Source organism: Mustelus asterias, chromosome 1 (genome assembly GCF_964213995.1).
Source record: "Mustelus asterias chromosome 1, sMusAst1.hap1.1, whole genome shotgun sequence".
Lineage (NCBI taxonomy): Eukaryota > Metazoa > Chordata > Chondrichthyes > Carcharhiniformes > Triakidae > Mustelus > Mustelus asterias.
In genome coordinates, this window is record NC_135801.1 from 199,313,380 (window position 1) to 199,336,921 (window position 23,542).

The 23,542-nt window shown below is 46.0% G+C and overlaps 1 protein-coding gene across 1 annotated transcript in view; it reads left to right on the top strand.

The window, feature by feature from the left end:
- The window catches only part of LOC144480823 (disintegrin and metalloproteinase domain-containing protein 12-like), a 308,106-nt gene that overhangs the window by 128,793 nt on the left and 155,771 nt on the right, over window positions 1–23,542 (top strand). The window contains exon 11 of the mRNA XM_078200476.1: window positions 9,714–9,856. Within this exon, the coding sequence (XP_078056602.1) occupies window positions 9,714–9,856 (143 nt within the window). The remainder of the gene's footprint in view (window positions 1–9,713; window positions 9,857–23,542) is intronic.

The following is a 23,542-nucleotide window of genomic DNA, read 5'->3' on the forward strand; positions in this document are numbered from 1 at the left end:
TGGATACCAAAAACTTGAAGCTCTTGACCCTTTCTCCTTCATCCCCATTGATGTAGATAGGGGCGTGTTCTCAACTACGCTTCCTGAAGTCGATGACAATCTCCTTTGTTTTGTTGACATTGGGGGAAAAATTATTATTGTCACACCAGTTCACCAGATTCTCTATCTCATTCCTGGACTCTGTCTCATCATTGTTTGAGATCTGACCCACTCCTGTGGTGTCGTCAGCAAACTTGAAAATCGAGTAAGAGGGGAATTTGGCTGCGCAGTCATAGATGAACAAAGAACAAAGAACAATACAGCACAGGAACAGGCCCTTTGGCCCTCCAAGCCTGCGCCGCTCCCTGGTCCAAACTAGACCATTCATTTGTATCCCTCCATTCCCACTCTGTTCATATGGCTATCTAGATAAGTCTTAAACGTTCCCAGTGTGTCCGCCTCCACCACCTTGCCCGGCAGCGCATTCCACCACCACCCTCTGTGTAAAATACGTCCTTCTGATATCCGTGTTAAACCTCCCCCCCTCACCTTGAACCTATGACCCCTTGTGAACGTCACCAACGACCTGGGAAAAAGCTTTCCACCGTTCACCCCATCTACGCCTTTCATAATTTTATACACCTCTATTAGGTCACCCCTCATCCTCCGTCTTTCCAGTGAGAACAACCCCAGTTTACCCAATCTCTCCACATAACTAAGCCCTTCCATACCAGGCAACCTCCTGGTAAACCTCCTCTGCACTCTCTCTAAAGCCTCCACGTCCTTCTGGTAGTGTGGCGACCAGAACTGGGCACAGTATTCCAAATACGGCCGAACCAACGTTCTATACAACTGCAACATCAGACCCCAACTTTTATACTCTGTGCCCCGTCCTATAAAGGCAAGCATGCCATATGCCTTCTTCACTACCTTCTCCACCTGTGACGTCACCTTCAAGGATCTGTGGACTTGCACACACAGGTCCCTCTGCGTATCTACACCCTTTATGGTTCTGCCATTTATCGTATAGCTCCCCCCACGTTAGTTCTACTAAAATGCATCACTTCGCATTTATCTGGATTGAACTCCATCTGCCATTTCTTTGCCCAAATTTCCAGCCTATCTATATCCTTCAGTAGCCTCTGACAATGTTCCTCACTATCTGCAAGTCCAGCCATTTTTGTGTCATCCGCAAACTTACTGATCACCCCAGTTACACCTTCCTCCAGATCGTTTATATAAATCACAAACAGCAGAGGTCCCAATACAGAGCCCTGCGGAACACCACTAGTCACAGGCATCCAGCCAGAAAAAGACCCTTCCACTACCACCCTCTGTCTTCTGTGACCAAGCCAGTTCTCCACCCATCTAGCCACATCCCCCTTTATCCCATGAGATCCAACCTTTTGCACCAACCTACCATGAGGGACTTTGTCAAACGCTTTACTAAAGTCCATATAGATGACATCCACGGCCCTTCCCTCGTCAACCATTCTAGTCACTTCTTCAAAAAACTCCATCAGGTTAGTGAGGCATGACCTCCCCCTCACAAAACCATGCTGACTATCGTTAATAAGTTTATTCCTTTCTAAATGCGCATACATCCTAGCTCCAAGAATCCTCTCCACCAACTTCCCTATCACGGACGTCAAGCTCACTGGCCTATAATTTCCTGGGTTATCCTTCCTACCCTTCTTAAATAACGGGACCACATTCGCTATCCTCCAATCCTCTGGGACCTCACCTGTGTCCAGTGACGAGACAAAGATTTGCGTCAGAGGCCCAGCAATTTCATCTCTCGTCTCCCTGAGCAGCCTTGGATAGATTCCATCAGGCCTTGGGGATTTGTCAGTCTTTATATTCCCTTAAAAACCTAACACTTCCTCCCTTGTAATGGAGATTTTCTCCAACGGGTCAACACACGCCTCCGAGACACTCCCAGTCAACACATCCCTCTCCTTTGTGAATGCCGACGCAAAGTATTCATTTAGGATCTCCCCTACTTCTTTGGGCTCTAAGCATAATTCCCCACTTTTGTCCCTGAGAGGTCCGATTTTTTCCCTGACAACCCTTTTGTTCCTAACGTATGAATAAAATGCCTTGGGATTCTCCTTAATCCTGTCTGCCAAGGACATTTCATGACCCCTTTTTGCCCTTCTAATTCCTCGTTTGAGTTCTTTCCTACTTTCTTTGTATTCCCCCAGAGCTCCCTCCGTTTTTAGCTGCCTGGACCTAACGTATGCCTCTCTTTTCTTTTTGACCAATCCCTCAATTTCCCTGGTTATCCACGGTTCTCGAATCCTACCCTTCCTATCCATTTTTACAGGCACATGCCTATCCTGCAGCCCTAACAACTGTTCCTTAACAGATTCTCACATGCCAGATGTGGATTTACCCTCAAACACCCTCTCCCAATCAACAGCTGCCAATTTCTGCCTAATCCCACTAAAATGAGCCTTCCCCCAATTCAACACCTTACCCTTGGGACACCACTCATCCTTTTCCATCACTATCCTAAAGCTAACAGAATTGTGGTCACTATTTGCCACATGTTCCCCAACCGAAACTTTGAAGACCTGACCGGGCTCATTCCCCAGTACTAGGTCCAGTATAGCCCCCTCTCTAGTCGGGCTATCTACATATTGTTCCAAAGAACCTTCCTGTATGCATTTTACAAATTCCTCCCCATTCAGAGTCCCAGCTCTCAGCGATTTCCAGTCTATACCAGGGAAATTGAAGTCTCCCACGACAACAACCCTATTTTTCCTGCACCTATCCATTATCTCCTGATATATCCGTTCTTCCACTTCACTTGGGCTGTTGGGGGGCCTGTAGTATACCCCCAACATAGTGACTGTGCCCTTCCTGTTTCTGAGCTCCACCCAGAGTGACTCGTTCCACGACCCCTCTGAATTGTCCTCCCTCTGCACCGCTGTAATATGCTCTCCAACTAATACTGCTACTCCCCCACCTCTTTTGGCCCCTCCTCTGTCTCGCCTAAAACACTTGTACCCCGGAATATTCAAGTGCCAGTCCTGTCCCTCTTTCAACCAAGTCTCTGTCACCGCAACCACATCCAAATTCCTCGTAAGCATTAAGGCCCTAAGTTCATCTGTCTTACCTGCTACGCTCCTTGCATTGAAGTAGATGCACTCCAGACCTCCAGGCCCAGTGAGGTCACCCTCCTCCAGAGTGCTCTTCTTCTTTGCCAGCCTTGTCCTGGCCCCAAGCTCGTCCCTAGCCTCAACACTTGTAGACATAATTTTTTGATCCCCACCCCCCTGCCATATTAGTTTAAACCCACCCGAACTGCACTAGCAAAACTCCCAGCCAGGATATTGGTACCCTTCCAATTTAGTTGTGACCCGTCCTTCTTGTACATGTGCCCTCCTCTCTTGAAAACTTCCCAGTGATCCAGGAATATGAAGCCCTCCCTCCTGGACCAGTCCTTTAGCCAAGCGTTCAATTGTACTATCTCCCTATTCCTAGCCTCACTGGCCCTAGGTATTGGGAGCAGCCCAGAAATTGCCACCCTGGAGGCCCTACTTTTTAGCCTATTTCCCAACTCCCTGAATTGCTCTCGTAGGATCCCCCTGCTCTTCCTATCTACGTCATTTGCACCAATGTGTACAATGACATCCGTTTCTTTATCCTCACCTTTTAATATGCCTCCTATCCACTTGGAGACATCCAGTACCCCAGCACCAGGTAGGCAGACTACCATCCTGGAGTCCCGTTCGCACCCACAGAATCGCCTGTCCGTGCCTCTAACCGACGTGTCCCCCACCACTATCGCTCTCCTAACCCCTCTCTTTCCTTTCCGGGCCACAGAGCCTGACTGTGTGCCAGTGACCTGGTCACTGTGGCTTACCCCTGGAGAGTCATCCTCCTTCACACGATCCAAAACAATATACTTGTTTTGGAGGGGGACAACCACAGGTGATGCATAAGGAGTATAGTCAGGGGCTGAGAAAACAGCCTTGTGAGGCACCGGTGTTGAGGATGATCATTGAGGAGATCCTCCTCTGCTGGATTTTAAATTTCTCCCAGTCCTCAGGTTTGCTGCTTTTTCTGGCCAATCTATATGCCTCTTCTTTGGCTTTAACACTATCCCTGATTTCATAGAACATAGAACATAGAACATTACAGCGCAGAACAGGCCCTTCGGCCCACGGTGTTGCACCGACCAGTTAAAAAAAAACTGTGACCCTCCAACCTAAACCAATTTCTTTTCGTCCATGAACCTATCTACGGATCTCTTAAACGCCCCCAAACTAGGCGCATTTACTACTGATGCTGGCAGGGCATTCCAATCCCTCACCACCCTCTGGGTAAAGAACCTACCCCTGACATCGGTTCTATAACTACCCCCCCTCAATTTAAAGCCATGCCCCCTCGTGCTGGATTTCTCCATCAGAGGAAAAAGGCTATCACTATCCACCCTATCTAAACCTCTAATCATCTTATATGTTTCAATAAGATCCCCTCTTAGCCGCCGCCTTTCCAGCGAAAACAATCCCAAATCCCTCAGCCTCTCCTCATAGGATCTCCCCTCCATACCAGGCAACATCCTGGTAAACCTCCTCTGCACCCTCTCCAAAGCCTCCACATCCTTCCTGTAATGTGGGGACCAGAACTGCACACAGTACTCCAAGTGCGGCCGCACCAGAGTTGTGTACAGTTGCAACATAACGCTACGACTCCTAAATTCAATCCCCCTACCAATAAACGCCAAGACACCATATGCCTTCTTAACAACCTTATCTACTTGATTCCCAACTTTCAGGGATCTATGCACACATACACCTAGATCCCTCTGCTCCTCCACACTATTCAAAGTCCTCCCGTTAGCCCTATACTCAACACATCTGTTATTCCTACCAAAGTGAATTACCTCACACTTCTCCGCATTAAACTCCATCCGCCACCTCTCGGCCCAACTTTGCAACCTGTCTAAGTCTTCCTGCAAACTACGACACCCTTCCTCACTGTCTACCACACCACCGACTTTGGTGTCATCAGCAAATTTGCTAATCCACCCAACTATACCCTCATCCAGATCATTAATAAATATTACAAACAGCAGTGGCCCCAAAACAGATCCCTGAGGTACACCACTTGTAACCGCACTCCATATTTCCCTTGTTAACCTTTGATGATCTACCTTCCCTGTTTCACTCTTACGCCAGACAGGAATGTTCAGTTGTTGAATTTCATCCATGTATTCTTTAAATGTCTACCATTGCCTATCCACAGTCAACCCCTTAAGTATTCTTTGCCAACTTATCCTAGCCAATGCACATCTCATACCATCAAAGTTAGCGTTCCTCAAGTTCAGGACCCGAGTCTCAGATTTAACTGTGTCACGCTCCATCTTAATGAAGAATTCTACCATATTATAGTCACTCTTCCCCAAAGGATCTTGCACCACAAGGTCGCTAATTAATCCTCTCTCATTACTCAATATTATTAAACTAGCACAGTGGTTAGCACTGCTGCTTCACAGCTCCAGGGTCCCGGGTTCGATTCCTGGCTTGGGTCACTGTCTATGTGGAGTTTGCACATTCTCCTCGTGTCTGCGTGGGTTTCCTCCGGGTGCTCCGGTTTCCTCCCACAGTCCAAAGATGTGCGGGTTAGGTTGATTGGCCAGGTTAAAAAAATTGCCCCTTAGAGTCCTGGGATGCGTAGGTTAGAGGGATTAGCGGGTAAATTATGTGGGGGTAGGGCCTGGGTGGGATTGTGGTCGGTGCAGACTCGATGGGCCGAATGGCCTCCTTCTGCACTGTAGGGTTTCTATGATTTCTATGAGTGCAGAAAAGATTTACTAGGATGCTGCCAGGACTTGATGGTTTGAGTTATATGGAAAGGCTGGATAGACTGGGACTTTTTTCTCTGGACAGTAGGAGATTAGGGGTGAATTTATATCGGTCTGTAAAATAATGAGGGTCATTGATAAGGCAGATCGTCAATATATTTTCCCAAAGGTAGGGGAGTCTAAAACTAGAGGGCATAGGTTTAAGGTGAGAGGGGACAGATGCAAAAGGGACCAGAGGGGCAATTTTTTCACACAGAGGGTGGTGAGTGTCTGGAACAAGCTGCCAGAGGTAGTAATAGAGGCGGGTACAATTTTGTCTTTTAAAAAGCATTTAGACAGTTACATGGATAAGATGAGCATAGAGGGATATGGGCCAAACATGGGCTTAATGGTAGAACCTGGGCGGCATGGACAAGTTGGGCCAAAGGGCCTGTTTTCATGCTGTTAACCTCTATGACACTAAGACTTAACTCCTCTTAACTCCAGTGGAAACAAGCCCAGTCAGTCTAATTGATCCTCATGAGACAACTCACTCACTCCTGGTAGTAATCCAGAAAACCTCCTCCGAATTGCTTCTAATGCATTGATACCCTTCCTTAAATAAGGAGACCAAAAACTGTGCACAATATTTGAGGTGTGGTCTCAGTAATATCCTGCATAATGGAAGCATTACATGGGCGATATTCCCATCCCGCTGATTTGCTTTTGTAGCGCAGTGGACCAGGAGACTCGAGTGGAGGCCATTTCACGGGCTCCCCGCTGGACGTCACTGCCTCTGCGAATGTCTAGTCGCCAGATTTCCGGCACTATCTGCTCCATGCCAGAAATCGGCGTGGAGCTGAATAATTTATTGAAATGTTAATTTTAATCTATTTTACATATGATAGGGGGCCCAGGACTGAAGTCTCCGGGGCTGCTAGTGTCCCCCCGCCCTCCCGCCTGGAGTGGTTCTCACCAGCGGCATTTACTATAACTCCACACTTGCAGGGAGCAAGCAGCCCGACCCGCTGGAGAATAGTTGGATAGTTTGACTTTGATTGGCAATGACACATTGAGACGAAGTGCCTTTTTCTGGTGGTGTTAGTTATAAGTGCCAGGGGGCAGTGCCAAGGTATTGCCTGGGCACATGACTATCCCCCTTGGGGAAATACTCTTGTGCCCCCGGCAGGTTCCCTTTGTCTGCTTCACAATTTGCAAAATATGTTATAAACCTCACCGATGTGCCATCTCTGTGAGGGGAATTTTCCTAATGTGGAGGGACAACATGATGGGCAAAGCAACTACTTATATTGAAATGTATGCAATGAGTCCCTGACCTTCCTGGACAAAATCTCATTACATTACAGGCCAGGGAAATCAGAAAATTAGATCTTGGCGGCGAAATTCTGTGTGAGATTTTTGCTCAAATCACCATTTGCTCCGACAGTCCAACTAACCTCTTCCTCTGCTGTCAATGAAAAATCATGATAGCAGAAAAAAATCAGAGAAAATCAATGATTGGAATATGTTCAACTCTGTACATGTTTTTAAAAACAAAATAAAAATAGAAGCTGTTGAAAGGCAGCAGAGTTCGGTTTCAGCAAGGCCTTTGACAAGGTCCCTCATGGGAGGTGAGTTAGGAAGGTTCAGTCGCTAGGTATACATGGGGAGGTAGTAAATTGGATTAGACACTGGCTCAATGGAAGAACTGATGTCGAGATGCTGGCGTTGGACTGGGGTGAACACAGTAAAAAGTCTCACAACACCAGGTTAAAGTCCAACAGGTTTATTTGGTAGCAAATGCCATAAGCTTTCGGAGCGTTGCTCCTTCGTCAGATGGAGTGGAAATGTGTTCTCAAACAGGGCACAGACACAGAAATCAAGTTACAGTGGAAGAAGCCAGAGAGTGGTTGTGGAGGGTTGCTTCTCTGAGTGGAGGCCTGTGACTAGTGGTGTGCCGCAGGGATCGGTGTTGGGTCCATTGTTGTTTGTCATCTATATCAATGATCTGGATGATAATGTGGTAAATTGGATCAGCAAGTTTGCTGATGATACAAAGATTGGAGGTGTAGTGGACAGTGAGGAAGGTTTTCAAAGCTTGCAGAGGGATTTGGACCAGCTAGAAAAATGGGCTGAAAAATGGCAAATAGAATTTAACGCAGACAGGTGTGAGATATTGCACTTTGGAAGGACAAACCAAAGAAGAATGTACAGGGTAAATGGTAGGACTCTGAAGAGTGCAGTTGAACAGAGGGATCTGGGAATACAGGTACAGAATTCCCTAAAAGTGACGTCACAGGTGGATAGGGTCGTAAAGAGTGCCTTTGGTACATTGGCCTTTATAAATCGGAGTATCGAGTATAAAAGTTGGAGTGTTATGGTAAGGTTATATAAGGCATTGGTGAGGCTGAATTTAGAGTATTGGGTACAGTTTTGGTCACCTAGTTACAGGAAGGATGTAAATAAGGTTGAAAGAGTGCAGAGAAGGTTCACAAGGATGTTGCCGGGACTTAAGCTGAGTTACAGAGAGAGATTGAATAGGTTGGGACTTTATTCCCTGGAGCGTAGAAGATTGAGGGGAGATTTGATAGAGGTGTGTAAGATTTTGATGGGTATAGGTAGAGTGAATGCAAGCAGGCTTTTTCCACTGAGGCTAGGGGAGAAAAAAACCAGAGGGCATGGGTTAAGGGTGAAAGGAGAAAAGTTTAAAGGGAATATTAGGGGGAGCTTCTTCACACAGAGAGTGGTGGGAGTGTGGAATGAGCTGCCGGATAAAGTGGTAACATTTAAGAAAAACTTGGACGGGTTCATGGAAGAGAGGGGTGTGGAGGGATATGGTCCAAGTGCAGGTCAGTGGGACTAGGCATAAAATGGTTCGGCACAGACAAGAAGGGCCAAAAGGCCTGTTTCTGAGCTGTAATTTTCTATGGTTCTATGGTTAATGGAACTAATACTTTGGTACGTGGATGAGCCTCGCATCCTGCCCAGTGAAGCAGTTGAGGCTACCTCATTGAATGTTTTTAAGGCAAGGATAGATACATTTTTGAACAGTAAAGGAATTAAGGGTTATGGTGAGCGGGTGGGTAAGTGGAGCTGAGTCCACGAAAAGATCAGCCATGATCTTATTGAATGGCAGAGCAGGCTCGAGAGGCCAGATGGCCTACTCCTGCTCCTAGTTCTTATGTTCTTATGTTCTAACACTGAAAACAGCTGGTTTTGATCGTGACTGATTTGCGTGTAAGCGAGTCTGCGTGTGAGCAAGTCTGCGTGTGAGTGAGTCTGCGTGTGAGTGAGTCTGCGTGTGAGTGAGTCTGCGTGTGAGCGAGTCTGCGTGTGAGCGAGTCTGCGTGTGAGCGAGTCTGCGTGTGAGCGAGTCTGCGTGTGAGCGAGGCTGTGGGTGAGTGAGGCTGCGTGTGAGTGAGGGGACTGTTTTACAGGGATGTGTTCGAGACTGAGTGTGCTACAGGGATTGGGTCTGGATGGCATACTGTATTGGAGAGTCAGTGATGGGTTGAATGGCATCTGCACTGTTGGCATTCTCAGAGCGAGTCTGAGTTGGAGAGAGGCTGTGTGTAATGAAGGGTGATTATGCGCAAGACTTTGCAATCGCTTGATCCATGAGAAAGTTAGTTGGATTAGCCATGGTAAATGTGTGGGGTTATGGGGATAGGGCAGGGAAGAGGCCCTTGATAACTCTGTCAGATTGTCGGTGCAGACTCAATTGGCAATTGTTCTCTTCTGCATGATAGGGATTCCATGATTCTATGAATATTCAAGAACATATTCAGGATAATGATCCATGTCAGAGTGCGTAAGAAGGGCTCCTTGACTAAGTACAAGACCGAAAGATTTTGTGTGAGAGTTAACCAGTCCATGCTATTCTTTATTTCATAATGGTAAGAGAACACAATCACAGAAAATTCTTTCTGTTCTTTCCTAGGACACCAGGACGAGCTTTCTGATTGTGGCTGTGACCCTCACCCACGAGTTGGGACACAACCTGGGACTGGCACATGATTCTCCATCACGGAATTGTGTCTGCCATGATGTGTCTGGTAGCTGCATCATGGATCCAACTCAACGGTGAGAACAATGTTCCAACAGTTTAACTGATGTTAGTGGATGTCATTCCCACTATAATGTCTAGGAACAAAACTAAATGGGTATACAATGGGGAACCGGTGGATGTGGTGTATCTGGATTTCCAGAAGGCATTCGGCAAGGTGCCACACAAAAGGCTGCTGCATAAAATAAAGTTGCACGATGTGACAGGTAATGTATGAGCATGGATAGAGAATTGGTTAACGAATAGAAAGTAGATAAATGGGTGTTTTTCTGGTTGGCGATCAGTGACGAGTGGTGTGCCTCAGGGATCAATGTTGGGACCGCAATTGTTTACGACTTACATAGATGATTTGGAGTTGGGGACCAAGTGTAGTGTGTCAAAATTCACAGATGACATTGAGATGAGTGGCAGAGCAAAGTGTGCAGAAGACGCTGAAAGTCTGCAAAGGAATATAGATAGTTTAAGTGAGTGGGCAAGGGTCTGATAGGTGGAGTACAATGTTGGTCAACGTGAGGTCATCCATTTTGGTAGGAATAACAGCAAAATGGACTATTATTTAAATGGTAAAAAATTGCAGCTTGCCGCTGTGCAGAGGGACCTGGGTGTCCTTGTGCAGGAATTTCAAGGAGTTGGTTTGCAGGTGCAACAGGTAATTAAGAAGGCAAATGAAATTTTGCCCTTCATTGCGAGAGGGATGGAGTTTAAAAACAACGAAATTGTGTTCCAGCTGTATAAGGTGCTGGTGAGGCCACACCTGGAGTACTGTGTACAGTTTTGATCTCCTTACTTGAAAAAGGATATACTGACACTGGAGGGGGTGCAGAGGAGATTCACTAGGTTGATTCCGGAGTTGAGAGGGTTGGCTTATGAGGAGAGACTGAGTAGACTGGGCTATACTCATTGGAAATTAGAAGAATGAAGGGAGATCTTATGGAAACCTAAGATTATGAAGGGGCTAGATAAGATAGAAGCAGGGAGGTTGTTTCCACTGGCAGATGAAACTAGAAGCGGGGGCATAGCCTCAAAATAAGGGGGAGCACACTTGGGACTGAGTTGAGGAGGAACTTCTTCACACAAAGGATTGTGAATCTGTGGAATTCCCTGCCCAGTGAAGCAGTTGAGGCTACCTCATTGAATGTTTTTAAGGCAAGGATAGATACATTTTTGAACAGTAATGGAATTAAGGGTTATGGTGAGCAGGCGGGTAAGTGGAGCTGAGTCCACAGAAAGATCAGCCATGATCTTATTGAATGGCAGAGCAGGCTTGAATGGCCAAATGGCCTACTCCTGCTCCTATTTCTTATGTTCTTATGTTCTTTGATTAGCTTTCAAGGTATTCTCAGGGAAATGTACTGAAGAGAGGTGGCAGTTTTTCAAGGAATGTCTGTCCAGAGTTCGACAGGACAATGTTCCGAGCAGACAGGGAGATGTTAGTCGGTTAAAGGAACCGTGGTGCACGAAAGCTGTGCGGAACCTAGTCGAGAAGAAAAGGAAAGCGTACAAAAGGCTCAGAGAGCTTGGCGAAGATAGGGATTTAGAAGAGTATACTGCTTGTAGGAAGGGACTAAAGAAGGGCGGCACGGTAGCACAGTGGTTAGCACTGCTGCTTCACAGCTCCAGAGTCCCGGGTTCGATTCCCGGCTCGGGTCACTGTCTGTGTGGAGTTTGCCAATTCTCCTCGTGTCTGCGTGGGTTTCCTCCAGGTGCTCCGATTTCCTCCCACAGTCCAAAGATGTGCGGGTTAGGTTGATTGGCCAGGTTAAAAAATTGCCCCTTAGAGTCCTGGGATGTGTAGGTTAGAGAGATTAGCGGGTAAAATATGTGGGGGTAGGGCCTGGGTGGGATTGTGGTCGGTGCAGACTCGATGGGCCGAATGGCCTCCTTCTGCACTGTAGGGTTTCTATGATTCTATGATTTCAAAGAAATTAGGAGAGCCAGAAGGGGTCACGAGAAAGCCCTGGCAGGTAGGATTAAGGAGAACCCTAAGGCGTTCTATAAATATGTGAAGAGTAAAAGGATGAGACGAGACGGAACAGGGCCGATAAAAGGTGAAGGCGGGAAGGTCTGTACGGAACCAGTAGAAATGGCCGAGGTGCTTAATGAGTATTTTGCCTCGGTTTTCACAGGGGAGAAGGACCTGGGTGGATGAACTGCGGGCGTGTGGTGGACTGAAAGGATTGAGTATGTGGACTTTAAGAAAGAGGTTGTGCTGGAATCTTTGAATGGCATCAAGATAGATAAGTCGCCGGGTCCGGATGGGATGTAATCCAGGTTAGTGTGGGAGGCGAGGGAGAAGATTGCAGAGCCCCTGGCGATGATCTTTGCGTCGTCGATGGAGACGGGGGAGGTGCTGGAGGATTGGAGGATTGCGGATGTGGTTCCTATTTTCAAGAAGGGGAATAGGGATAGCCCAGGAAATTACCGACCGGTGAGTCTAACCTCAGTGGTGAACTGATGGAGAAGATCCTGAGGGCCAGGATATATGAGCATTTAGAGAGGTTTAGTATGATCAAGAATACTCAGCATAGTTTTGTCAAGGGCAGATCGTGCCTTACAAGCCTGGTGGAGTTCTTCGAAAATGTGACTAAACACATTGACGAAGGGAAGGCGGTAGATGTGGTTTATATGGATTTTAGCAAGGCGTTTGATAAGGTCCCCCATGCAAGGCTTCTAGAAAAAGTGAGAGAGCATGGGATCCAAGGGGCTGCTGCCCGGTGGATCCAGAACTGGCTTGCCCAAAGGAGGCAGAGAGTGGATATAGATGGGTCTTTTTCTAAATGGAGGTCGGTCACCAGTGGTGTGCCCCAGGGATCTGTTCTGGGACCCTTGCTGTTTGTCATTTTCATAAATGACCTGGATGAGGAAGCGGAGGGATGGGTTAAGAACATAAGAACATAAGAAATAGGAGCAGGAGTAGGCCATCTGGCCCTTCGAGCCTGCCCCGCCATTCAACAAGATCATGGCTGATCTGATGCGAATCAGTTCCACTTACCCACCTGCTCCCCATATCCCCTAATTCCCTTATCGATCAGAAAACTATCTACCCGTGATTTAAACATATTCAACTTCAATGGGCAGAGAATTCCAGAGATTCACTACCCTCTGAGAGAAGAAGTTCCCCCTCAACTCTGTTCTGAACCGGCCCCCCCCTTATTTTGAGGCTGTGCCCTCTAGTTCTGGTTTCCCTTCTAAGTGGAATGATCCATATCAATGATCTGGATGATAATGTGGTCAATTGGATCAGCAAGTTTGCTGATGATACAAAGATTGGAGGTGTAGTGGACAGTGAGGAAGGTTTTCAAAGCTTGCAGAGGGATTTGGACCAACTAGAAAAATGGGCTGAAAAATGGCAAATGGAATTTAACGCAGACAAGTATGAGATATTGCACTTTGGAAGGACAAATCAAAGTAGAACGTACAGGGTAAATGGTAGGACTCTGAAGAGTGCAGTTGAACAGAGGGATCTGGGAATACAGGTACAGAATTCCCTAAAAGTGACGTCACAGGTGGATAGGGTCGTAAAGAGTGCCTTTGGTACATTGGCCTTTATAAATCGGAGTATCGAGTATAAAGGTTGGAGTGTTATGGTAAGGTTATATAAGGCATTGGTGAGGCCGAATTTGGAGTATTGTGTACAGTTTTGATCACCTAGTTACAGGAAGGATATAAATAAGACTGAAAGAGTGCAGAGAAGGTTCACAAGGATGTTGCCGGGACTTGAGAAGCTGAGTTACAGAGAGAGATTGAATAGGTTGGGACTTTATTCCCTGGAGCGTAGAAGATTGAGGGGAGATTTGATAGAGGTGTATAAGATTTTGATGGGTATAGATAGAGTGAATGCAAGCAGGCTTTTTCCGCTGAGGCTTGGGGAGAAAAAAACCAGAGGGCATGGGTTAAGGGTGAAAGGAGAAAAGTTTAAAGGGAATATTAGGGGGGGCTTCTTCACGCAGAGAGTGGTGGAAGTGTGGAATGAGCTGCCGGATAAAGTGGTAAACGCGGGGTCACTTTTAACATTTAAGAAAAACTTGGACGGGTTCATGGATGAGAGGGGTGTGGAGGGATATGGTCCAAGTGCAGGTCAGTGGGACTAGGCATGAAATGGTTCGGCACAGACAAGAAGGGCCAAAGGGCCTGTTTCTGAGCTGTAATTTTCTATGGTTCTATGGTTCTATGGAAAGAATCTCTCCACCTCTACCCTATCCAGCCCCTTCATTATCTTATATGTCTCGAATAAGATCACCCCTCATCTTCTAAACTCCAACGAGTACAGACTCAATCTGTTTAACTCTCCTCATAAGCTACACCCCTCATCTCCGGTATCAACCTGGTGAACCTTCTCTGCACTCCCTCCAAGGCCAATATATCCTTTCGCAAATAAGGGGACCAAAACTGCACACAGTACTCCAGTTGCAGCCTCACCAGTGCCTTGTACAGTTGCAGCAAGACCTCCCTGCTTTTATATTCTATCCCCCTCATGATAAAGGCCAACATTCCATTCGCCTTCTTGATCACCTGCTGCACCTGCAGACTGAGTTTTTGCGATTCGTGCACAAGGACCCCCAGGTCCCTCTGCACAGTCGCACGATGTAATTTTTCTCCATTTAAATAATATTCCAATTTACTATTATTTCTTCCAAAGTGGATAACCTCACATTTGCTAACGTTATATTCCATCTGCCAGATCCTCGCCCACTCGCTCAGCCTATCCAAATCTCTCTGCAGACTTTCCGCGTCCTCCACGCAATTCGCTTTCCCACTCACCTTCGTGTCATCAGCAAACTTGAATACCCTAGCTTCAGTCCCCTCCTCCAGATCATCTATGTAAATGGTAAACAATTGAGGCCCCAGCACCGATCCCTGCGGCACGCCACTGGTCACCAATTGCCAACCAGAAAAGCACCCATTTATCCCAACTCTCTGCTTCCTGTTAGATAGCCAATCCCCAATCCACGCCAACACCTTACCCCTAACTCCGTGTACCCCAAGTAAGTTTGGTAAGTTTGCTGACGACACGAAGGTTGGTGGGGTTGTGGATAGTCTGGAGGGATGTCAGAAGTTACAGAGGGACATAGATAGGATGCAAGACTGGGCGGAGAAGTGGCAGATGGACTTCAACCCAGATAAATGCGTCGTGGTCCATTTTGGTAGGACAAATGGGATGAAGGAGTACAATATAAAGGGAAAGACTCTGAGTACGGTAGAGGATCAGATGGACCTTGGGGTCCGGGTCCATAGGACTCTGAAATCGGCCCTGCAGGTGGAGGAGGTGGTTAAGAAGGCGTATGGTGTGCTGGCCTTTATCAATCGAGGGATTGAGTTTAGGAGTCCGGGGATAATGATGCAGCTATATAAGACCCTCGTCAGACTCCACTTGGAGTACTTTGCTCAGTTCTGGTCGCCTCACTATAGGAAGGATGTGGAAAAGATTGAAAGGGTGCAGAGGAGATTTACAAGGATGTTGCCTGGATTGAGTGGCATGCCTTATGCGGATAGGCTGAGGGAGCTCGGTCTTTTGTCCTTGGAGAGACGAAGGATGAGAGGAGACCTAATAGAGGTGTATAAGATGTTGAGAGGCATAGATCGGGTGGACTCTCAGAGGCTTTTTCCCAGGGTGGAAATGTCTGCTACGAGAGGACACAGGTTTAAGGTGCTGGGGGGTAGGTACAGGGGAAATGTTAGGGGGAAGTTTTTCACACCGAGGGTGGTGGGCGAGTGGAATCGGCTGCCGTCAGGGGTGGTGGAGGCGAACTCAATAGGGTCTTTTAAGAGACTCCTGGATGAGTACATGGAGTGTAATAGGATGGAGGTAGGGATGTGTTCGGCACAACTTGTGGGCCGAAGGGCCTGTTTGTGCTGTAGTTTTTCTATGTTTCTATGTTTCTTCTCTCCAAGGTGAACAGTTACAATTCGCCAATCTATCCTCAAAACTGTTTCTCATCCATTCTTGTGTACCTCTTCTGCACTTCCTCCAATGTGTCCACATCCTTCCTCTCACGTGGCACCCAGAACTGTACACAATACTCCAGCTGAGGTCTGAATAGTATCTTGTAAAGTTGTGATAACAGAATGGCAGAGTATGATTTAAATAGTGATAGATTGGGTAATGTTGATGTACAAAAGGACCTGGATGTCGCTGTACACCAGCCATTGAAAGCCAGCACATGGGGACAGCAAGCGGTATTCTTCAGCTCTAAACTTAAACTACTTTACAGGTATTTAGTTTAGTGCTACAAATCAAACAAAAGGAGTCGACTCAAAATCTCTTAACAAACTTTTGTGTATTTAACACTTTTGGTACCAAATACAAACTTACAACAGTTGCAACTCTTTAACTCTCACACTTCAACACTCACTCCGAAGTGAAATGTTAACGCTTTAACTGAACATCTAACTGAAAATGGATACGACCTAGTTCAGAACAAAATGTCCAAGTCCATTCCCGATGTAGATTCTTCTTTGTGGTTTTCAGGCTCACTTGTGATGGTTGGTCTCTCGTTATTGCTGAAGTCAAAGAGCTGAAGCACATCTTTTATCCCCAACTGTCCCAGTCTTCCAGAATGTTCTCTGGCACTCAGCCAATGGTGTAACAGGAAACCAATCAAGCTAATTGAGTTACTCATAAACAACATCCATTACACTCAGTTCAATCTGCGTGTAGGTCACATATCTCTAACCCATATATGGACATGGCGGGAAAAGCGGCACCACAGAGTCGAGCACACCCAAACAACTCCCCATATTTGGTCAGCACAGGAAGTGTCAGGTCCCAGTCTACAAGCTCGGTCACGAATTGCGCAATTTATGACCTGCCCCAATTGCTCTTCAAAGCCAATATCGCCATTGTTGTTGTTGTAATCTTGTATCAGTCGACCCTCTCCACAGTCCCTCCACTTGATCCTGAATCATGAAGTGAAAGGGATCACAGGCCATGACCAAATTCACTCTCAGTCAGGTAGTATCAGAGCTCAGCCCAACAGTTACAGGTATTACATTTACAGTAAGCAAAACTCACGTTTATGTAATAACACTTCATTTTCATTAGAATACAAAGAACAAAGAACAGTACAGCATCAGAACAGGCTCTTTGGCCCACCAAGCCTACGCCAATCATGTTGTCCCATCGAGACCAACCACCTGTATCCCTCTATTCCCCGCCTGTTCATGGTCTACCCAGATAAGTCTAAATGTCACTAATGTGTCTGCCTCAACCACCTCACTTGGCAGTGCATTCCAGGCTCTCACTACCCTCTGTGTTAAAAAATACTTCCCCCGCACATCTCTATATATAATGGGTAAGGACAAATAATTATCTTATCAGTCTATTGGCATTTGTCTAGATAATACCCACTAGCCTACCCCTCTGCTCAACTCCATAAGTTCATCATACCCTATCCCCATCTCCTTTTCAATAATACCTCAGGAACTTTCAAACCAACTTCTTCAAATGGAAATATTGGAATTCCAAATACCGTTCCCAAGGCCTTCACTGGAGTTCCGTGGCTGAAGCCTGTTTTAATTCTGAAACAGCCTGTGCGTGCTGACATGGAGCATTCTCCTTTAAAAGATCTGATAATGCAGCAGTTTTAGTAGCAAAACCATCAAAATGATTTCTACAATACCCTCTCATCCTAAAAACGATTGGAGCAAATTTACATTTACATTCAATTAAATGTTGTGCTTCCTGTGGCTTACTGCAGTTCCTCTAGTGCTTGTTCAAATCAGGAGATTATCTATATGCTGAATTAAACAATCCGGTCGTGAGAAGCTCTCTCATCCTGGAGCTAACTTCTGATGGAAAATTGATGATGAATTATGGAACCCTCACGGTAAACAATCTATGTATAGTGTTGGTTTTGAAATGTAAAAGCAAATTTATACAGGCGTTGCTGATTGAAAGGAAAAGGCCAAATCCCATTGCTAATAGGACCAGGATAGTAAAATATCTCGCTTGTGAACTGTGTTTCATCAGAATTTGGGGGTTGGTAGCTACTGTTGGTGCTGCTAATGGAGTCATTTTATTTCATTGCCTGTAATCAATTGTCAGCCTCCAAGAGTTATCCTGTTTCCTAACTGGCCAAATTGGTGAATTTGGGCATCCAACAACAAATATCTGGAATTAAGAATCTACTGATGACCAGGAAACCGTTGTCAATTGTTGGAAAGATGTGGTTCACTAATGTCGTTTAGGGAAGGAAATTTGCCATCCTTATCCAGTTTGGCCAACATGTGACTCCAGAGCCAAAGCAATGTTGTTGACTCTCAACTGCCCTCGGAAATAGCTGAAGAAACCACTCACATATAAACCCACAGCATGTGGACTGCAGCGATTCAAGAAGGCAGCTCACCACCACCTTCACAAGGGCAACTAGGGATGGGCAATAAATGCTGGCCAGCCAGCAACGCCCATGTCCACGAATGAAGAACAAAAGAAATTATAGAAGAAACAGGGCGTAAAACTCCCTGCTGCAAAAGACTTGTAATTACTTGCCTTATTTCTCTCTTTTTTTCTACATAAAGGGCAAAAGAGTAACAAGGGAGAGAGTAGGGCTTCTTAAGGATCAACAAGGTCATCTACGTGCGGATCCACAAGAGATGGGTGAGATCCTAAATGAATATTTCTCATCAGTATTTATTGTTGAGAAAAGCATGGATGTTGGGGAACTTGGGGAAATAAATAGTGATATCTTGAGGGGTGTACATATTACAGACAAGAAGGTGCTGGAAGTCTTAAAGCGCATCAAGGTAGATAAATCGCCGGGACCTGATGAAGTATATCCCAGGACGTTGTGGGAGGCGAGGGAGGAAATTGCGGGTCCCCGATCTGAGATATTTGAATCATCGATAGTCACGGGTGAGGTGCCTGAAGATTGGAGAGTGGCAAATGTTGTGCCTTTGTTTAAAAAGAGCTGCAGGGAAAAGCCTGGGAACGACAGGCCAGTGAACCTCACATCTGTGGTGGGTAAGTTGTTGGAAGGTATTTTGAGAGATGGGATCTACAGGCATTTAGAGACGCAAGGACTGATTCGGGACAGTCAGCATGGCTTTGTGAGTGGAAAATCATGTCTCACAAATTTAATTGAGTTTTTTGAAGGGGTAACCAAGAAGGTAGATGAAGGCAGTGCGGGTGATGTTGTCTATATGGACTTTAGCAAAGTCTTTTACAGGGTACCTCATGGTAGGTTGTTGCACAAAATTAAATCTCACGGGATCCAGGGTGAGGTACCTAAATGGATACAAAATTGGCTTCTTGACAGAAGCCAGAGGGTGGTTATAGAGAGTTGTTTTTCAAACTGGAGGCCTGTGACCAGCGGTGTGCCTCAGAGATCAGTGCTGGGCCCACTGTTATTTGTCATTTATATTAATGATTTGGATGAGAATATAGGGGGCATGGTTAGTAAGTTTGCAGATGACACAAAGATTGGTGGCATAGTGGACAGTGAAGAAAATTAACTCCAATTGCAATGGGATCTTGATCAATTGGGCCAGTGGGCTGACGAATGGCAGATGGAGTTTAATTTAGACAAATGCAAGGTAATGCATTTTGGTAGATTGAACTAGGCAGAACTTACTCAGTTAATGTAGGGCGTTGGGGAGAGTTACAGAACAAAGAGATCTGGAGGTATATGTTCATAGCTCCTTGAAAGTGGAGTCACAGATGGACAGAGTGGTGAAGAAGGCATTCGACATGCTTGGTTTCATCGGTCAGAACATTGAATACAGGAGTTGGGACGTCTTATTGAAGTTGTACAAGACATTGGTAAGGCCACACTTCGAATACTGTGTGCAATTCTGGTCACCCTATTATAAAAAGGATATTATTAAACTGGAAAGAGTGCAGAAAAGATTTACTAAGATGCTACCGGGACTTGATGGATTGAGTTATAAGGAGAGGCTGAATAGACTGGGACTTCTTCCTCTGGAGCATAGGAGGCTGAGGGGTGACCTCAGGGAGGAAGTGTTAGGTTTTTTAGGGAATATAAAGACTGACAAATCCCCAGGGCCTGATGGAATCTATCCAAGGCTGCTCAGGGAGACGAGAGATGAAATCGCTGGGCCTCTGACGCAAATCTTTGTCTCGTCACTGGACACAGGTAAGGTCCCAGAGGATTGGAGGATAGCTAATGTGGTCCCGTTATTTAAGAAGGGTAGGAAGGATAACCCAGGAAATTATAGGCCAGTGAGCTTGACGTCCGTGGTAGGGAAGTTGTTGGAGAGGATTCTTAGAGATAGGAAGTATGCGCATTTAGAAAGGAATAAACTCATTTACAATAGTCAGCATGGTTTTGTGAGGGGGAGGTCATGCCTTACTAAACTGGTGGAGTTTTTTGAAGAAGTGACTAGAATGGTTGACGAGGGAAGGGCCGTGGATGTCGTCTATATGGACTTTAGTAAAGCGTTTGACAAAGTCCCTCATGGTAGGTTGGTGCAAAAGGTTGGATCTCATGGGATAAAGGGGGATGTGGCTAGATGGGTGGAGAACTGGCTTGGTCACAGAAGACAGAGGGTGGTAGTGGAAGGGTCTTTTTCTGGCTGGATGCCTGTGACTAGTGGTGTTCCGCAGGGCTCTGTATTGGGACCTCTGCTGTTTGTGATTTATATAAACGATCTGGAAGAAGGTGTAACTGGGGTGATCAGTAAGTTTGCGGACGACACAAAAATGGCTGGACTTGCAGATAGTGAGGAACATTGTCAGAGGCTACTGAAGGATATAGATAGGCTGGAAATTTGGGCAAAGAAATGGCAGATAGAGTTCAATCCTGATAAATGCGAAGTGATGCATTTTGGTAGAACTAACGTGGGGGGAACTATACGATAAATGGCAGAACCATAAAGGGTGTAGATACGCAGAGGGACCTGGGTGTGCAAGTCCACAGATCCTTGAAGGTGATGTCACAGATGGAGAAGGTAGTGAATAAGGCATATGGCATGTTTGGCTTTATAGGACAGGGCATAGAGTATCAAAGTTGTGGTCTGATCTTGCGGTTGTATAGAACATTGGTTCGGCCGCATTTGGAATACTGCGCCCAGTTCTGGTCGCCACACTACCAGAAGGACATGGAGGCTTTAGAGAGAGTGCAGAGGAGGTTTACCAGGTTGTTGCCTGGTATGGAAGGGCTTAGTTATGAGGAGAGATTGGTTAAACTGAGGTTGCTCTCACTGGAAAGACGGATGATAAGGGGTGACCTAATAGAGGTGTATAAAATTATGAAAGGCATAGATAGGGTGAACGGTGGGAAGCTTTTCCCCAGTTCGGTGGTGACGTTCATGAGGGGTCATAGTTTCAAGGTGAGGGGGGGGAGGTTTATCACGGATATCAGAAGGACATATTTTACACAGAGGGTGGTGGGGGCCTGGAATACGCTGCCGGGCAAGGTGGTGGAGGCGGACACACTGGGAATGTTTAAGACTTATCTAGATAGCCACATGAACGGAGTGGTAATGGAGGGATACAAAAGAATGGTCTAGTTTGGACCAGGGAGCGGCGCGGGCTTGGAGGGCCAAAGGGCCTGTTCCTGTGCTGTATTGTTCTTTGTTCTTTGTTCTTACAGAGGTCTATAAAATAACGAAGGGCATAGACAAGGTAGATAGTCAATATCTTTTCCCAAAGGTAGGGGAGTCTAAAACTAGAGGGCATAGGTTTAAGGTGAGAGGAGAGAGATACAAAAGTGTCCAGAGGGGCAATTTTTCACACAGAGGGTGGTGAGTGTCTGGAACAAGCTGCTAGAGGTAGTAGTAGAGGCGGGTACAATTTTATCTTTTAAAAAGCATTTAGATAGTTCCATGGGTATGATGGGTATAGAGGGATATGGGCCAAATGCGTGCAATTGGGATTAGCTTAGGGGTTTTTAAATAAAAGGGCAGCATGGACAAGTTGGGCCAAAGGCCTGTTTCTATGCTGTAAACCTCTATGACTCTATGATTCTATTCTGCTTGCTTAGAAAACCCATACTGCTTTTGGGGTTTTGGGTCAGAGCCCTCAAAGATCAGCTCATTCGCCCACAATCATGCTTATGCCTTGTGAATGCAGCTGCATGCTTAGCAACCAACTCCTGTACTGCTAAATCCTCAGACATTTGAACAGATTCAGCTAAAACTTCCCAACTGCGCAAACGCTATCTGCATAAGTCTCTGTGGATTTCTCTATTGATGCTTCCTTCGCATCAGCCATTTGCCAAATACATCAATTCACTGGGTCAGAGGACAAATTATATCTGGCCATAAAATCGGAACCCAAAATGTGTTCTGCTCTTTCAGAAAGGCACATTAATATAGCTGGGTCGTAACAAACTACATCCCCTACCCTAAGCACTGTTGGGTCCATTTCAAATCCTTTCTGCAAATGCCCTGTAAACCCATTCAAAATAATTGTTCCTTTCTTTCGCCAATTTAAACCAAGTTCTCTGTCTACGTTAAGGGTATTGCTGGAACCTCCTACATCTCTTGGAATCAGATGGGGCAGTCTCCCACTTTGCTTTCTACCACAGGTCACCCTGCACTATCCCATTTTATATTGCACACCCACGATGGAGATTCTGGGCCTGGTCATGCTGGGAATCACCAAGGTACTGAGGTAGACTCGAGGGGACAGACCTAGACATCAAGAGGAGCTGTTGCGAGAGGATTTGGACCCCATTCAACACCGCAGAGGTACTCACCGGGAAGGCTGAAGGCAATAGTCTTTGATTTGATTTGATCTGATTTATTATTGTCACATGTGTTACCATACAGTGAAAAGTATTGTTTCTTGCGCGCTATACAGACAAAACATACCATTCATCGAGAAGGAAAGGAGAGAGTGCAGAATGTAGTGTTACAGTCATAGCCAGGATGTAGAGAAAGATCAACTTAATGCAAGGTAAGTCCATTAGTCACGTGGAAATTCGGATGGTAACGAACGGGATGAGGAGGGGAGCACAGTTGATGAGGGAATGGCGGCGAGAAGCCCGCAAAGGGCGGGAAAAACACACGAAAAGCAACTACAGAATGTGAAGGTGGGAAAAACCCGAGCTGATGTATCAGCAAACAGGCAGGCCAGTTCAAGGCAATGGGGCCTTTCAAAAAAGATATGGAGAGCTGGGCACTATACACGGAGAGTTTCACCTCTTATTTGAAAGCAAATAAGGTAGAGGATGAACTCCCAGCAGCAGTGACCTTAAGCACTATAGGGAGTAAAGTGTATGTCATGTTAAGAAGCCTCATACAACCAGAGAAACCCACAGAGTGACCCCAAGCTGAGCTGTCCGAATCACTAAGGAATCATTGTGCCCCAAACTCACTGATGAAACAGAACTGTTCCAATTTCATAAGAGGATGTAATTGGATGGTGAATCCATTACTCTTTTTGTGGCTGTATTGAAGAGTCAAACCGAGGATGCCTTGAGGGATCGTTTGGTGTGTGGGCTTCGCAATGAAGCGATAATACAATGGAAACTGCTGACAAAAATGTCGAGATTTGAAAGTTGCTTTTGAGATAGCTACTTCTGTGGAACTGGCTGAAAATGAAGCAACACAATTGGGTCTCGGTGCCCGAATACAGAAAGTAGCTGAAGCTCAACAGAACATGGTGTCAACCATAGAATTCTACCGCTGTGGCAAGTCTGGCCACAGAGTCCACATTGTTTGACTTGCAAAGCCCAATGCTGCTGTGTAAGCGGGTGGGGCATATTGCCTGGAATTGTAGGGTGCAATTAAAAGAAGAAAAG